This window comes from Medicago truncatula, chromosome 6 (assembly GCF_003473485.1).
Source record: "Medicago truncatula cultivar Jemalong A17 chromosome 6, MtrunA17r5.0-ANR, whole genome shotgun sequence".
NCBI classification, from domain to species: Eukaryota; Viridiplantae; Streptophyta; class Magnoliopsida; order Fabales; family Fabaceae; genus Medicago; species Medicago truncatula.
In genome coordinates this window covers 8,673,990-8,686,716 of record NC_053047.1, presented here as the reverse complement: position 1 = coordinate 8,686,716, position 12,727 = coordinate 8,673,990, and the positions used below count along the sequence as shown (strand labels likewise).

The 12,727-nt window shown below is 34.1% G+C and overlaps 1 protein-coding gene across 2 annotated transcripts; it reads right to left on the bottom strand.

The window, feature by feature from the left end:
• Positions 1–280: 280 nt before the first annotated feature.
• On the bottom strand, positions 281–11,064 carry LOC25495730 (ATPase family AAA domain-containing protein FIGL1). Of its 2 annotated transcripts, none has more exons than XM_039834927.1 (13): positions 10,685–11,064; positions 7,846–7,984; positions 7,356–7,742; positions 6,700–6,941; positions 6,133–6,260; positions 5,913–6,031; positions 5,740–5,832; positions 5,416–5,517; positions 5,121–5,223; positions 4,375–4,458; positions 4,200–4,295; positions 3,959–4,086; positions 281–434 (listed from the first exon to the last, which is right to left on the bottom strand). In XM_039834927.1, exons 1-13 carry the CDS (start codon positions 10,948–10,950, stop codon positions 333–335), a joined length of 1,989 nt encoding a protein of 662 aa, XP_039690861.1. In that variant the 5' UTR covers positions 10,951–11,064; the 3' UTR covers positions 281–332. The 2 variants fall into 2 exon arrangements, with proteins under 2 accessions (XP_039690861.1, XP_013451414.1); XM_013595960.3 differs by lacking the exon at positions 281–434 and adding an exon at positions 3,678–3,868 and having other exon boundaries at positions 10,685–11,061.
• Between the last annotated feature and the right edge of the window lie 1,663 nt (positions 11,065–12,727).

The window sequence follows — 12,727 nt, the reverse complement described above, 5'->3', positions numbered from 1 at the left end:
CAATTTACCGGTCACCCGCTTCTCTTCTTTCATGCAATTCAAATTCGTTAATGTCCAGTTTCACACCAGTGCTATCGATGACAGATGAAAGATTTATGGGCAGCTAAAATCATGTCATAGCATTTTGGCCTTTGACAGAACATGGCGGATATAATTGGTGTTGTAGCCTATGGTTGGTGGCTGCCAGAAAATCTGCCATGCTATAACCACATGTCAGAGATTTGACAACACCGGCGCTAAGACATTTTCCGTGATGCATACAATAATTAGGTAATTCGACTCAGGGTGCCTATGATGCTATGATGTTTGATATCCTTACAATGAGAACATACTCATTTTGCTAAGCTTCCAAATTGCTTGTTCCATTGCTCAAAAGTGCCAAGTTCATTAGGTGAAACAGAAGGCCTCACTTCTTGCAGGGAATTCTTGAAGTCCTGCACAAAGTGAAGAAATCATTTTAAAATTAATAATAATCAATCTTGGAGCACCTTCAACTCCTACAATTTTCTAGCCACTTTGAGCTATTTCATCAAGTCCAAAATATGCATGAAGTTTCTCTTTGGGACTAGTTTAGTTAATATGTCTGTGCTATGTTACCTTGTGCCAAACTTCTGTACTTCGATAATAGGCTCATTCCTCAAAAAGTGGTGCCTAACATTATTAGATTAAAAAAAATATAATTTGTTGGATTGGAGACATAAGCCCCGTTCTGTTAGTCGCAAGGACCATGTGAATGACTGTATGAATCGGCCAATTTTCTTTGGCGGCACTGGCGAAGGCTCCACACATGTCTCAGCCCTCAAACTCCCGAAAGAAAGTGTGAAACCAGCCCCAGCTCAAAGATTTACCTGTTTCCAGGCCTGCATTTCTGCAGATTCGGCCCGGGGACTTTCCTGAGCTCAGCACTCAGCAAGGGCCCATCCACATCGTCTCAATCCATGTGTTGCACTACATTCACTCTAGATTATTATAAACATTGTTATAAGAGATGATATTACCGATGTGGGACATTATTTACAAACCACACAAAACTTATCAAATTATTTTATTGTCGCTAAGAAAAATCTGAAACAAATTTCATAACCCAGCCATGAAGCATGAACACAACATTCACACCGACTTGTGTCCATGCTTCATTGACCCGAACTAGCAAGCAACAAATTAGACACACCAAATGCCACCATTGACAGGACTTTAAATTTCATGCAATTTAAGCCAAATTTTCAATATCCATAAATAAGCATAGTAATTCCACCTGAGAAGCATCATGGCAGTTAAGAACAGCTCGGATTCCTTTGTAGTGGGATCCTTAGGAAGGAACCGATATCAGCCTTCACAGGTGTACATGTTATTTACTTGAACTAAGCTACTAAAATAACTCCAAAATTTTCAATTATCTCGCCAAAAGTTATATAACACTGACACACTTCAGAGTTCAGACCAAAGGCATTTCTAGGGCCTGATCCGTGTTTGAGTCAGTGTTCAACACCAAAACATGTAAAGTTAATTTCAAAAAGTTCAATCATATCACGAAAACCTATATAGCATCAATAGACTTCAGATCAAAGACATGTCTGCAGCGTAAGTATTCGTCACCAACACAACATCCACACATATAGTTACGTTGAATCATTTTTATTATCTTAAATTATATAATAAACAATTAATTCCAAAAAAGTTTAATTATCTCACAAAAAACCATATAACAACAACACACATCATGTCAAATACGCGTCTTGTGTTTGACACATGTCAACATCAATGTTCAACAACACCAACACATAAAATTACATTTAATCAATTTCATTTTCTTAAATTATTACCGATGAATAAATAGATTTATATATAAAAAATGTTCAACTACTATAACCTCCTCTGTAGCACGCTTCTGATGGAAGGTGTGTCATGTAGCGAATATCGAGGCCTAACTCAACCTTACAAAACCGACTTGTACGGTGAGGAGTGCCTCCTCTTTCTAAACTCTTCTCAAGAATCTTATATATCCGATGTGAAACTAAATCTCACCGAATATTGGCCGCTAACATGTCCAGTGTCTGACACTGACACGATTATATTAATTTAAATTTTTTTTTCTTCAAATTTTTACCGGTATGAATATGCATTTCATCCCTGCAATTATAGGTCATTTGATTTTTCATCCCTGGACTTACTAATCCTCCCATTTTGCCCCTGCAAATATTTCATGATATTTGTTGATTCATCCACTAATGACATGCCACGTTAGTAATCAAACGAGATTAGGATGAAAATTCAACTGATTAATATTTGCAGGGGCAAAATGGGAGGATTAGTAACTTGAGAGACGAAAATTCAAATGACCTATATTTGCAAGGATGAAAGACATATTTAAGCCAATAAGTAATAATTACCAATTAACGATCGGAATGAGAGACTTTCTCGCAGTATGAGGATAGGATAAGGCTTGAGTCCGAATATGTTGAATGAAAGCTTTATCGGTTTCGGAATAAGAACGCGAATCAGCATCACGACAGTTTTCAGCGCCGAACAAGAGAGAGTGAAGTCGCTTTAGATTCTCATTAACTTCCTTTCTCCAACAACACTTCTTCACTGATTCTTCCATTGATGAGAGAGTGAGTTCAAGTAGCGAGAACGAAAATGGAATGAATGAAGAAATTTAAATTTTGTGTTGTTTTAAATCCTCTTCTCCCGCCATTTTCCCTCTTTCTCGCCCACGGCCCCACTTATTTAAGAAGTCTTGAGTTCGAGTCACTGGATGAATTTATATGTAAATACATTTGAAAGTATTTTTTGAGTCCGATTTTCATCTTAGCATTGGACTGAGGCATATCCGGTAAATCTAGATTTTTATTAAAAAAAAAAAAAACTGAATTTTATATACGAAAAATGTCGGAGAAATAAAAATTATTTTTTTTAATTTTTTATTACTCATAATATTGGATATTGGTTGTTTTTTTTTCCATAATATTTATAAATTTTAATTTAGACAATGAAATAATGTTTTTTTTTATGAAATTATTTTTTCTCTTATGAAATGATATTTTCATTTTTTTTATGAAATTAATATTTTCTAAAATATAAAAATCGATAAACAGTTTTATCTATCAAAGAAATTTTGTTAATTTATTGATTTATGAAGAAAACTTCAATCTCCTTTTGTGGGTGTTAAAGAACTTTAGTATTTGAGACTTCGGTCCGATGTTAAAAATCATCTTATTCTCTTTAACTATTTGTGTTAAAGAATTTTTGTTATTCAAGTGTAGCGTATGGCTGGTCTCTATAAGATGACATACATCACACCGTTCGTACAAACGATTCGGTGGTTAATACCATATTTTTCAAATAAGCCCCTAAATAATACTAGTAAGTGTTTTCGAATAGGAAAAGTCAAAATTTACTACATAGGGCATTTTAGGTATATTAATACATAAAATTGTTACTATAAATCAAACGCGTATAAAATTTCAAAGAGAACTAGTCGCCATTTTTTTATGGTTATATGATCTTTTCTGAGTAAATCATGCATCTTATGCTGCACTACGATTCTGCGTTAACGAGCTTCTCGTCTTTCATGCAACTCTAATCCATCTTTTCAGCACTTTGTGACATTTTCTGATTAAAGACTTTGTTAATGTTTTATTTACCAATACTAGTTATGTTGTTATCCACACAGACAATAAATGTAATTGTATCTTTAGGCAACAATTAGGCAATTTGATTCTGGTTGATATGGTATGTTATCTCTTTACAATGAGAACATATTCCTCTAAATTGCTAAGCTTCCAAATTGTTTGTTCCATTGCTCGTAAGTGCCAAGTTCATTAGGTGAAACAGAAGGCCTCACCTGTTGCAAGGAAATCTTGAAGTCCTACACAAATTGAAGAAAACCTTTAAAAATTAATAATGAACCTGACAAATATTTTTGAAATTTTTATGTTCTGTGCACCCTTTTCCATACCTGAAGAGTTACTGGTCTAATCTTTTCCTTTTCCAAGTTCACAACTTTTGCACCTTGTCTTATTTGCTCTCTTATGGGACCCAGAGAAGCATCCTTCACTAAGTTTTTCATGTCCGATCCGGAATAACCTTAAAAAAAGGTAACCAAGTAAAAGTAAAGTTAATCAACAGAAACCAAAAAAAACTAGAAAAAGAAACTATTATGCAGAAGATCCTGTAATTATCGGGAATAATGTCTATACCTTCGGTTAAGTTGCATATAATATCAATTTCCTCATTTGATAGCTTGAATAATCCATCCTTCTCTAAAAGGCTACGTGCGATCCAAGCTCTTGCCTCTAAAATACCAAGCAAATGTGTTAGTTAGATGGTGTGCTTAAAAGGGTTTATAGAAAGATGAAGAATCATGATTAGCACCTGAGGATGGTAGGGGAATGTACAGTCGTTTAGTAAGTCTCCTCCGTGCAGCTTCATCAAGCTCTTGGGGACGATTTGTTGCCCCTGCATAAATTTTTTCCAAATCCTTTAACAAATAGTATGACGGGACTAGTTTATGCGAGAAAGACTTGTGACCATCAAATTGAAAATTTTCTTGACCTCAATCTCTAAATTACTCAGATCAGAACTACCATAATACGTGTAATATATGACTCCTAGAACTAATTAATAACAAGATCAATCTTAGTTCTAATGCAAAAAGTAGACCAAAGAGACAACACCTATAATATGTAAACATGCAAAAGGGTAACAAATAGGTTGGATTATGTATAAGTAAGGATGTGATAAGCATCCAAGTACTTGGGAAAGCCTCCCTTAAAAGCTAAAAACCGAGGGAAAAGAATCAAACCACTTAAATACTCCACCGAACATCCCATACTACTTGATGTGGGACTTAAGCACTCCATAATACCCAAGTCCCTATCAGGATGTTACCCTTATTACAATCATAATGTGTGGAGGCGATCACAATAAAGCCTAATGTTTTGCCTTACGTACTTGATCACATTTTCGAAAGATTATTTCATAAATATTAATTAACAAAAGTCACTGTTATCTGGTATCTACTCATTAAAAGTATCACAAGGGAGACAGTTGATAGGCTAAAATGGAGTGTATTAAAAAGAAAAGTAAAAAGAAATTGAGCCTAGTGGCTCAACAATTACCTATAAGCAGAACTTTCTCGTTACCACTGTCAAAGCCTTCCATTTCAATAAGAAACTGTGTCTTTAGCCGTCTACTTGATTCATGCTCACCATCTGACTTACGCTGCATTAAGTAATATGTATTAAATAAATAAGAAAAAATTCATGTCATAATAATTTTTTCGCTAAGATTGCAAGTCACTTATTAGTATTACCCAATTATTTAAAAAATTTCGAAAAATAGTTGAATCTGAACCTATTAGAGCAATAAATATTAACGTTGCCTTTATTGGCCATGGCTTAGCATACTGCATACCTGAGACAAGAGCGAGTCTATTTCATCAACAAAAATTACTGCTGGCTGACGACAACTGGCCACTCCAAAGAGGGCTCTCACTAGCTTTTCACCTTCACCAATCTATAATTATCAGTAGATATATTAGGTATTGAAAACATTGTCTTTAGGATATTTAGAATTTGACAGGACCAGTTTATGAGTTGAGAAAGACTGCAGAAAATCATCTCAGAAAATATTTTAAAAAACATCACATGTTTATTTTTTTGACACAAGATGTTATAGGAGAAGTATATCAGCAAACATCCAAAATAAACAGCTAAAGCTGAAGCATATCAAACATACCCACTTGCTAGTCAATGAGCTTGCAGATATGTAAAAGAAGGTTGCCTTCGCTTCCCCAGCAATGGCCTTCCCAATCATTGTTTTGCCAGTTCCCTAGAATTCAAGTATATAAGACTGATCAAAGACCAGAGTCTTTGAAATTTACAACATCAGTAAGAGAAATTTGCACTTACTGGTGGACCAAATAGAAGCAGACCTCTCCCAGGAGAACGGCAGCCCATAAATAAGTCAGGTCTTAGCAGAGGAAATATGACCATCTCATTGACACAACTTTTGGCATGGTCCAATCCAGCTAAATTGTCATTAAACATTGGATTAGGAAAATTAATTTTCATAAGTACGAACTGTCGATTTGGGGAACAAAGCAGAAAGAGGAACAACTATTTATATTACCAATGTCATCCCAGTGTACATTAGGATCTTTGTCCATAATCTCGTTACTAACATGTTCAATGAGGCGAGGTTCTAAATTCCTCAATTTCTCAGGAAGTTCACCATCAGGACCACACAGGATTTCCAAACTGCAATCATATGAAGCATATTAGGAAGAGTGCATATATTATCCAACCAATAATCAATCGTGAGGTCAACAACGTATGGGGAAGAAAGAAAAGGAGTTAAAGCGAGGAAAGTAAAAAACACCAGCCCTATAATACCTCAATTAAAAATAATGAACGGAAAACAGATTAACTCTTGATAATTTTCTCATAAGGAATAAAGAAAGGTATCACAAGCTTAAATTTAGTTTGCAATTAATACAGACTAGTATAGCAATTTAAGTTACAGATGATCCTCAGCAGTTTGTAAGATCGAAACACTTAGGGGAACCGTCTACAATAAAATTTGAGATATTTACATTTGTACTTTTGGAATGTACAGGGAGAACAAATTTGAGACATAGTGCAGACAGGGAGTTAGAAGTAAGAACATAAAGAATAATGTGATGATCTCAGAACTGACCATTTCTTTGTAGACTCGTCTAAAGAATCATCACCCTTGTTGCCAGCTATTCGGGAAGTTATATTTCCAATATTGCTCCCATTGGATTTAATAGGGGGGATAAAATTACCACGGACACCTCGTCGTGAAACACCATATGATCTCCCACCGTATAGCCTGTTAGCAGGATTGTTGTCGCATTGTGGTGAGACAGGTGCACTGGGTGAACCCATTACACCTCGCTTTTGCTTTGCTTCCATTTCCTGCCCAAATAAGATTATGCAATCAACATTTCTACATAAGAAATAAATAGAATTGCATAAGGAAAACATCTGTCATATTAACTTTGAAGTTGACTGACAGAATGTTATTTCACTTGCTAGAATTTTTGTTTGATAACCACTCAATAATAGAGTAAGTTTGCTCTTTTCACCATTTTAGGGTATTTCCTTATAAAGAATGGGTGATAAAATTCCCCTAAATGAGCACATAAAGGGAAATTAGTGTATTTGGAAAACACATTAAAGCAGTGGAAAGAAATACAATATATGCAGCAAATTTGACAGAAAAAATGTGAACACCAATAGTTCAAAAAACAGGAAATAACCCCATCCCTATTTTCCATAGTCGTCAACAAAAGAGAGTGAAATTTGACGAATAAGGTAAAATAATCATACCAACTTCGTTCTGGCAGTAACAAATTCGTTGCAAGCAACATCGGGATTAACTTCCTCCTTGCTAGAAGGTGACTTGAAATAACCAACTCTGGGGCTATTATTTTCCGTGTGTGCACGTTTTGTCGAAAAAGTGTTTCGACAAGCTCTTTCTTCTCCTTCAACTTCAAAAACGGACGAGACACCAGGACCCTTTGTATGGATGGGAAGTGATTGAGGCCTTCCAATAATTGTGCAGTCCTCAGAGCTGTTAGTTTTCAAGTTGAAAAAACTGTTGGAACCATTACTAGTCCTCAAGCTGCTTTTCCCATACATGGATGTTAACTTAGCTTGCACCACTTCCTTTGATGCTTCCTTTCCAGTCTTGTTTTGCTTCCCAAGTTGATCAACCTGGATTTAAAAAAACAATATATGCATATTCGAAAATCATTATGTCTAGAATCTGGAGTTACCAAAATAATAGAGTTCAATCAACTGCAGTACAGTTTCTTACCAATTGATTGCAGTCTTTTTCTTTAGACGGCTTGATAAGAGCTTGAAAGTATTTAGAATTCCGTATCTTGTCAATATCGATATCTCCGGTTGTGTTAAAAACGGGCTCTGGAGACCTTTTTGCTTGCTCAAAAGCTCGGCTGAGGAAATAGTTAGGAAAAATAATCTTGAGAAACATGGTAACAACAAGAGGAAAATTGACGAGGCATTAACATAAGAGGAAGTTCATATCAATCAAGATTGCATCACATATTCTCAAAGAAACTATGACTGGTTACCATCTAATAGACTGTTTAGGTAGAAGACAGAAAAGAAAAAAACACTATTAATCTATAATAAATAAGATGCGATTCAAACCAATGTGGTCAACATCTTCGGACAATGACGGAATCTCCACTATTATAACTAAGATGTTACAAAGACTACAATCCTACAAAAAAATCTGCCTATCAAAACATTTGGTGAAGCACCTTCAACTTTTGCCATTTTCTAGCCACTTTGAGTTGTTTCGTCAAAAGTTTCTCTTTGGGACTAGTTTAGTTAATATGTATGCTATATTACCTCGTGCCAAACTACTGCACTTCGATAATAGGCAAAAAGTAGCGCCTCACATAAATATGTTTTCTCCTTCTCTCAAGATAAACTTGACCTTTTGCCAAAAAAAATGGCACTCAAGTTATCACTGAGTATTACAGCATGCTCACGCCGGAAAACCTAAATACCCTTTTTGGCCTAGGTTCTACCTTACATCATTTGCATGATAAAGCAAAATGTAAAAAGTAATCATCACAAATAACCTTTTATGCCCTATTTCTGTTAGTATTTTACTCTATCTTGAGTTTTTAATTGGCCCTGTTTATTAGCATTAGGCATGCAATTGTGTGATTGTGTCAAAAATAAAGCATGCAGCAGATAGAATAAAATAGTAAAACTCTGGTGCCACCTCTCTAATAGAACCAAAACACACCACTTCTTACTTTTGACAACAAGTTGAGTTCTAATCAGAATAAATATACATATGTTATTTCCATCAGTCCAACAGCCTTGACTTATCCAATAACTATTATAGACCTCGGCAAAACACTTGTCAAATTCTAACCAGATTGCATTACTCAAATATTTATATATAGGTTCTTATTCAAAAAAGTATATAGCAAACTAAAACATAATACAGAGACATCATGTTCCATTGTTTCAACAACATGACTTATCCAACAACTATCTCAAAATTGGGAAGTTCTGACCAAATTCTATAAACAGAAAACTTCTAACCACACTGCATTACTTGAATATGCATTTAGCGCCATATTAAAAAAAATGTATATATCATTTGAATGTTTGGGTAAACAGCTTAATTAAATGCTTATAGCATAAAGGCATATATGCTTATCATATAAGTGCTTATGTACAAGTTATTTCTTTAATAAATGATAAAATAAAGTCAAACTGTGTTTATATAAAATATAAGCTGTTCTCGTAAGCTATAATGGAGAGCTTATGGAAATAAGTTGAAAATAGCTTGTGGACATGTCATAAGCTATTTCTATAAGCTCTCACTAACAGTCTCACAAGTGTTTATGTCAATAGATAAGCTCAAATAAAGTCAATCCAAACATGCGTTACATATCAAACATACAAACTATAACAGAATACATAAATATCATGTTCAATTGCTATAACAGCTTTAACTTACCCAACAACTACTCTCAGATTTAGCAAATCATTATCAAACTCTATAAACGACAAAAACCTAACCACATTTCATTACTCAAATATACATGTATCATAAAATTCAAAAACAATTTCATCCAAAAAGTACAATTCTCTTCTGAAAAGCTATATATAGCACTGACACTTCATTATCAAAGACATCTAGTTTCTGTGATGTGTGTGAGTGTTTGACAGCAACAAGATATCAACACATATAGTTACATTCTGCATTCATTTTCTTAAATTATTACAAGTGTAAACATATTGCATAAAACTGAAAACAATTAACTCCAAAATTTCAATTATCTCACCAAAAGCTATATAGCACCGACACACTTCAGACTAAAGGCGTTTTTAGGGCATGTCTAGGGCCTGACCCGTGTTAGAGTTGGTGTTCGACACCAAAGGATGTACAGTTAATTTCAAAAGGTTAAAAGTCTCTCACCAAAACCTATGTAGCCCCCACACACTTCATATCAAAGACATGTCTAGTGTCTGACACATTTCACCGTAAGCATTTGAGACCAACACGACATCGACACATAATTACATTCAATCAGTTTTATTATCTTAAATTAAATTTTATAATAAACAATTAACTCCAAAAAAGTTCAATTATCTCACCAAAAGCTATGTAACACCAACACACTTCATATCAAATGCACGTCTAGTGTTTGATATATGTCAACGTATGTATTCAACACCAAAATATACAATTACACTCAATCAACTTCACTTTCTTAAATTATTATTACCAATGAATACATATATGTCAAACATTTTCAACTACTATATAACTTTCTCTGTAGCATAGCACCAACACTTCTGATGGAAGGCGTGTCCACGTGTCCGACACCGACACATGTCATTACATTCAATTAATTCTTTTTTTTTTTTTTTTTTTTTCAAATTTTAACTCGTTTCGACGTGTCGGTGTGGTATCCAGTGATTGTGTAAGTGCTGCAGAAGCTCTAACAGCTTTAACTCATCCAAAACTACTCTAAAATTCAATAAACAAAACAGAAAATGAAACTGAAATCGCATATCATAAAATTCTTCAACAATTCCATTCAATGCATCACCGAAACCGAAAAAAGTGGTTAATAACATGATTAATTAAGAATAATTACCGATTAATGGTCGGAGTGAGTGATTTTCTTGCTGTATGAAGATAAGACAAGGCTTGAGTCCGAATATGTTGAATGAAAGCTTGATCGGTTTCGGAATGAGAACGAGAATCGAGAAAACCGAGAAGACGAAGAGAGAGAATGTATGCGGAAGAGTAATCATCGGAATCGCGGTGGTTTTCGGCGGCGAACAAAAGAGAGTGAAGTCTTTTCAGATTCGAATCTGCTTCTTTTCTCCAGCAACACTTCTTCGGTGATGATTCTTCCATTGATGAGAGAGTGAGAATAAGAAAATGGAAATGAAAATGAAAATGAAATTTGAATTTTGTGTGTTTTATTATGAAGCGAATGAGTGAGTTAGATTCCTCTTCTCCCGCCTATTTCACCCTTTTCTCGCGCCTCCAACCCCATTTAAGTTTAATTATTTTTTGACTTAAATATGTATTCATCCTTGCAATTAGGAATCGTTTAAAAATTGGTTCTTGTAATCGCTAATTCTGTCAATTTACCTATGCATTATTTAATTATTTAAAATCTTCTCATTTAATCCCTAATTGCAACAATGAAATATACTTTTTTTAGAGTTACATATCTAACTTTATTTTTTATTTTTGATCTGTAAAAGTAAAACCTCATAATAGGAAAATGAATAGAAGTTCAATCGGAATAAAGAATTACCGACGATATATGTTAAAATTAAACTATCAAAGTAGTCTCTAATTTTCAATAGTTTTATAAGATCCCTATAGTTCACTCATTTCAACTTCAATCTGTCAAAGACAATACCTTAATATATCAGCTACAGATTAATCAAGGAAGGAGTCAATTAAGGTAATAATAAGAATTAATAATACAATTAGACAAAACAGATCGAGAAATCAAAAATAAAAAAGTATTAATAAGGATTAATAATAAGAACCTATTTAGGTTTGTAGAATGATGTTGGTTTGAGACCTTACCTAAATAATAATACTCCCTCTGGTCTTATTTATAAGAGAAATTTAGGTCAACAAAAGTGAATGTATTTGGATTGAATTTTTAACTAGATACATCAACTTTTGTTGACCCAAAATTCTCTTATAAATAGGACCGAAGGGAGTAACTAATATCAAACTCTTGCGATTACACGAATAACTTTACCTATGATCAACTATTACCAAATGTGGTACATTGATTTCGCATGGCTTGCAAAATAAATATATGTAACATTCACGTGTTAATACAATATATCAAAATGAAGTATATATTTTTGTTTTTTGGACACAAATATTATTTTTGAACAAAAATCATATCCATGTGATATTAATCATATATTATTAACGGGGGCAATCCGGTGCACTAAAACTCTCACATATGCAGAGTTTGGAAAGGGGTCCCACTATACATAAAAGACTGTTTCCATGACCTGAACTCGTGACATTTCAGTCACATGACAACAACTTTACCAGTTGCATTAACCGTATACTATGAATCATAAAATTTAATTACATCGATTGTGTGGACTATAAATAAAAATACGATATTGAGTTTAAAGCATGCAAAGAATTAAAAAAGAATAAAAAGGCAACCTGTTTGAAGTTGGCCTGGCGATTGACTTGAAATTTTAGAGTGCATTTCTTTCAAGGTTTTAAGTTGGATTTTTCATGACGCCAACTTCGATCTGTGGCTTTAAATGAAGCCCCTCAAATAGACGGTGTGATTGAATCTGTTAGAAAAATCGATTCTTGAATTGGGTATAAGTATTAAAAAAATAAAAATAATACTAAATCATAAGGGATGGAGAGAAAGGGAAGAGTTGAAGAGGTTATGTGAGTAGGAAGAGATTATTTATAGATAAAAAGGGGAGAATGCTTATTGGTTGAAAGAGAGAGCACACGGATCACCATCATGAGATCAATCTCAGCCTTTGGAATGAAACTTATCAATGGTGGATATTGACTCATACATGAGCATGGATCCCAAACTTATCTCTTGGTTTTTACTTTTTTATTCTTATTTTTAGCAAAATAAATTACTTTAATATTGAACTTGCTACCTACCACCTAA

Coding starts and splice junctions, on each gene's coding strand:
- LOC25495730 (XM_039834927.1), bottom strand. CDS start 10,950: ATGGAAGAATCATCACCGAAGAAGTGTTGCTGGAGAAAAGAAGCAGAT. Junction 4,459..5,120: donor CGAGAAAGTTCTGCTTATAG/GTAATTGTTGAG, acceptor AAATTTATGCAG/GGGCAACAAATCGTCCCCAA. Junction 435..3,958: donor TTAGACCAGTAACTCTTCAG/GTATGGAAAAGG, acceptor CACTTTGTGCAG/GACTTCAAGAATTCCCTGCA.